The sequence below is a fragment of the Etheostoma spectabile genome, unplaced genomic scaffold (assembly GCF_008692095.1).
Source record: "Etheostoma spectabile isolate EspeVRDwgs_2016 unplaced genomic scaffold, UIUC_Espe_1.0 scaffold00009184, whole genome shotgun sequence".
Lineage (NCBI taxonomy): Eukaryota > Metazoa > Chordata > Actinopteri > Perciformes > Percidae > Etheostoma > Etheostoma spectabile.
In genome coordinates, this window is record NW_022603668.1 from 1 (window position 1) to 5,285 (window position 5,285).

General features: G+C 46.4%; 1 protein-coding gene across 1 annotated transcript; it reads left to right on the forward strand.

Moving 5' to 3' along the window:
- Positions 1-633: 633 nt before the first annotated feature.
- On the forward strand, positions 634-4,255 carry LOC116679037 (rho guanine nucleotide exchange factor 2; the record flags this gene model as incomplete). The annotated part of the gene is given in 4 exon segments (XM_032508769.1): positions 634-684; positions 761-1,051; positions 1,654-1,807; positions 4,048-4,255. Coding segments are annotated over 4 exon segments (531 nt in total), but the record flags the coding sequence as incomplete, so codon positions are not given.
- Between the last annotated feature and the right edge of the window lie 1,030 nt (positions 4,256-5,285).

Sequence of the window (5,285 nt, forward strand, 5' to 3'; positions counted from 1 at the left end):
TATACCAGGTAACTCACCTCTTATACCCAGGTAACTCACCTTATACCCAGGTAACTCACCTTATACCCAGGTAACTCACCTTATACCCAGGTAACTCCCCTTATACCCAGGTAACTCACCTCTTATACCCAGGTTACTCACCTTATACCCAGGTAACTCACCTCTTATACCCAGGTAACTCACCTTATACCCAGGTAACTCACCTTATACCCAGGTAACTCACCTTACACCCAGGTAACTCACCTTACCCCCGTAACTCACCTTATACCCAGGTAACTCACCTCTTATACCCAGGTAACTCACCTTATACCCAGGTAACTCACCTCTTAAACCCAGGTAACTCAGCTAGGGACCCAAACAGAGCTAGGGACCCAAACAGAGCTAGGGACCCAAACAGAGCTTGGGAGATAATGCTGAAACCTGTCCAATGTTGACGAGAGGGTTCTGGAGAATAAATGACAACAGTTTGGTGGACCTGGACCCATGGGCAAGAATTATTATTTTCGTTGGGTTGGTGCGTCAGCGCCTTAAGAAAAGTTGGATTAGAAAAAGCTCAGAGAGAACAGCGAGGTAGAGGGTTAACTTCAGTTTGTGTCCAATCAGAGCAGTCGTTAATGGTTGTTCTCTCCACAGGAAGTGCGTCAGCGGTTGGTCAGTCTGAGCACGCAGCTCCACGCCCTGCAGGTCTGTTCACTTCTTTATTCCACACAGTAGAGATCCAGAGGACAGATTGGGTATCTAAAGTCTTCTTCTCCTTCAGGCGGCTGTGATTCGTCAGGATTCCATCCTGGAGTTGTCCTTCACAGCAGGCCCCGCCCCCTCGCTCCCCGAAGGCCCTGCCCCCGGCCCCCGCCTCAGCCGCTCACTGTCGCGGGACGCGGGGATGGACGCTGGCGGCGAGGCGCTGCTGCTGCGACGGCAGGTGGAGCTGCTGCAGCAGGAAGTGACACGGCTGCGGCTGAGGGGGGAGGACCCAACCAGAGACGGGGCGGATCCAGTGACAAAGAGGAGGGGCAATGGGGAGATCAGTGATGTCATCAAGGGAGAACAGGTGGGTCTGAACCAGGATAAACTAAATCAGGATGAACTAAACCTTTAGACGTTAGTCCAAACCCACCAGACTCCATGTAAATAATCACTACTTTAAGCGTGTATAGAGCAGCATATCTCCACCAGACTACATGTAAATAATCACTACTTTAAGCGTGTATAGAGCAGCATATCTCCACCAGACTACATGTAAATAATCACTACTTTAAGCGTGTATAGAGCAGCATATCTCCACCAGACTCCATGTAAATAATCACTACTTTTAGTGTGTATAGAGCAGCACATCTCCACCAGACTCCATGTAAATAATCACTACTTTTAGCGTGTATAGAGCAGCATATCTCCACCAGACTCCATGTAAATAATCACTACTTTTAGTGTGTATAGAGCAGCATATCTCCACCAGACTCCATGTAAATAATCACTACTTTTAGTGTGTATAGAGCAGCATATCTCCACCAGACTCCATGTAAATAATCACTACTTTTAGCGTGTATAGAGCAGCATATCTCCACCAGACTCCATGTAAATAATCACTACTTTTAGCCTGTATAGAGCAACATATCTCCACATGTAAATGGGTGAATTAAGAGTTTATTTCAACAGGTGAACAGGAGGCGAGGCAGCAGGGAGTTGGAGTCCCGCCCCCTTGCTCCATTGGCCAGTCAGGATCCCGTCGACCAATTAGACGGTGTTCAGGAAGGAAATGAGGAGGAGGAAGTGACTAGGATCTCTCCTCGCTCTGACAGTCCCAGAGGTCAATACTACTCAGCCATAAATAATATGTTATTATTTTAATACACATGTACATACATTGTTTAGTCTGTTGAATAGATGTATAGACTTAGACTTCTCTCTTTAGGGGTCCAAGCCCGAGGATGCGTGCACCAGCAGGGCTGAGGAACCCTATTGGTTTCCTAGGGATTCTTCTCCCAGTAAACCCCTGCTGCAGCCTATCCCCTCCCCCGCTGCAGCCTATCCCCCCGTAAACCCCCACTGCAGCCTATCCCCCCGTAAACCCCCGCTGCAGCCTATCCCCCCGTAAACCCCCGCTGCAGCCTATCCCCCGTAAACCCCCGCTGCAGCCTATCCCCCCGTAAACCCCCGCTGCAGCCTATCCCCCCCCCGTAAACCCCCACTGCAGCCTATCCCCCGTAAACCCCCGCTGCAGCCTATCCCCCCGTAAACCCCCCGCTGCAGCCTATCCCCCCGTAAACCCCCACTGCGTACGTGGGGGCGGTGCGCCATTTTCAGGACTGGTCCGAGACTCCACAAAGACCTCAGATGCAACAATTGGCCCACATCCACCACTAGGTGGCGCTATAGCAGAAAACCCGCGTTTGGCCCTATAACGCCCAAACCGTACATGGGACATTTAAAACCTGATATCCACGCGTTCCCTGGATCCAGCTGGATCTCGTGATATAGGCCACGCACATTTCCGCCTAGACTTTTATGCCTGAAAAATCGCGATTTATCAAAAAGTTTTTCCAACTCCTCCCAGACCGTGCGATGGACCTGCACCAAACCTGGACCAGAGCATCTCCAGACTGACCTGACACAAAGTCGTATAAAGATTATTTATAGAATAAAAATTCTACTAGGGGCCACTAGGGGGCGCTACAGATACAACTAGTTTATATCTCAGGAACATGGGCCACTAGGGGGCGCTACAGATACAACTAGTTTATATCTCAGGAACCGCTCATCCGAATTTTACAGTATTTGATGGATACCATCTAGGCCCGGTCCTGAGGGGGTCCTTACAGTGGGGTACTGATTGGTTCAAGTGGGCGTGGCCTATGGGCCAACGTTCAGATTAATCGCTTAAACTAAAGGGAATTACTTGGGTCCCAAACTTCCCATTATTGCTTGGTATGACCCTCCAAGGCCAAGTGGCCCCTCGGGACAAATAAAGGTCTTGAACTTGAACTTGAACTTGAACTTGAACTTGAACTTGAACTTGAACTTGAACTTGAACTTGAACTTGAAGGCGGTAAAACTAAACTCACTCAAATTGGCCACAAGGTGGCGCTACAATGACGTCCAACATGTTTTTGCCTATAACTCCTACATTATACGTCACACCTTAAATATATTTACATCCACGTGTTCACTACATTAAGCTGAGTCACATGGTATAGGCCACGCCCATATCTGATAAAATTTCATCGCGTAATATTGCGTTAAGCGTGAAACCTGCTTTTGTGAACTTGTCCTAGGCCGTGCGACAGATCTGCACGAGACCTGGTCGTAGCATCCCCAGACGTTAGCGTAAATCATATCATATCTCGGCCAAATTAAATGGTATCAACACACAACTCTAGGGACGTGTTCCACATGCCCCCCCGATGCTCTGATCCCAATATGGGAAAGATTGGCCATTAGGGGGCGCTATAATCAACATAGACCATTACCATACTTCTGATCCTTAACTTTATAATATATTATTATATATTAACAGTGTCCCCGTCCTGCTGATGTCTTTTATGTCTTCCGGTCCCCTACAGAAGGTTTTGTCTTCCTGTCCCCTACGGAAGGTTTTGTCTTCCGGTCCCCTACAGAAGGTTTTGTCTTTGGGTCCCCTACGGAAGGTTTTGTCTTTGGGTCCCCTACGGAAGGTTTTGTCTTCCTGTCCCCTACGGAAGGTTTTGTCTTCCTGTCCCCTACAGAAGGTTTTGTCTTCCGGTCCCCTACAGAAGGTTTTGGATCTAGGAGCCCAGTTTTTCGGGGGCATTGTGATATTAATCCGTCCCTTTACGGGCTCCTCTGCATATTACCCAACATTTGCCCCCCCCCCACCGTTTCGCTCGGGGTCCCCTTTCGTGCGCCCCCCAGGTCGTGGGGCCGACTGGTGGAGAGGCTTGGACCCCGTCCTGCCTTTAGTTCTGGTTCTTTATTATCTTGATCTCTTTTAGTGTCTTTTATGAAACTGGTTCTGGTTCTAATGCTGTGTCAGTAACGTTACTTCCTGTCTGTCACCATGGCAACCCCCAGACCTGCAGGACATCCCAGAGGAGAGCGAGAGTTAACGAAACAGGAAGTAGAAGCATCACATCTGCTGGAGCCCTGCCCATAGGGTCACCACACTACATTACCCACAATGCCTTTGGATATCAACAGATAAACTGTATTTAAAGTAGTGAAAGAAAAACATTTCATAGGTTTTTAATTTGTGTTTCTGTCTTTTAAGAAACCAAAAAAACAGTTTTTACTTCAGGAACCTGCGAGATATCGCCGACTCGGCTTCACCGTTTACTGAATAATATTCAAGATATCGCCGACTCGGCTTCACCGTTTACTGAATAATATTCAAGATATCGCCGACTCGGCTTCACCGTTTACTGAATAATATTCTCATGTTGTCGTGTTTTTAAAGAGACAGGAAGCAGTTTGCTGCCTGCTCCTGTCTGTTAGCATGTTAGCATATTAGTATGGTAATATGTTAGCATGTTAGCGTGATAGCATGTTAGCAAATTAATATGTTAGCATATTAGCATGTTAGCAAATTAGTATGTTAGCATATTAGCATGATAGCATGTTAGCATGTTAGCGTGGCTGTAAGCCTAATGGTCTGCAGAGCAGAACTTTATTGATTTTTAAATCACGTTTACTGCAAATTTTCCAAATATTTCAGTCAGATTTTTACCGTGTTGTCATGGAAACAAATGTTTATTACTCTGCTCTCTGGGAGTTTAAAAGAAGAAGAAGTCGACGGCTGTTTAAATATAAAACACTGAAGAAGAAAAATGAAAACATGAAGATTATCTGAATATTAATCTCTTAATAAGAAGCCAAATTGTGTTGTTTACACATTCATATTTCTTCTTTTATTCTTTTATACGACGACCCCAAAACGGGGTCAGCTGTTTTATATCACGGGGGCTGCTTTACAGGCGTTTAACATCTGGAACACCTGGAACATCTGGAGTTAAAAGCTTTTACAGGCGTTAAACACCTGGAACATCTGGAGTTAAAAGCTTTACAGGCGTTTAACATCTGGAACACCTGGAGTTAAAAGCTTTACAGGCGTTTAACATCTGGAACATCTGGAGTTAAAAGCTTTACAGGCGTTTAACATCTGGAACATCTGGAGTTAAAAGCTTTACAGGCGTTTAACATCTGGAACACCTGGAGTTAAAAGCTTTACAGGCGTTTAACATCTGGAACACCTGGAGTTAAAAGCTTTACAGGCGTTTAACATCTGGAACATCTGGAGTTAAAAGCTTTACAGG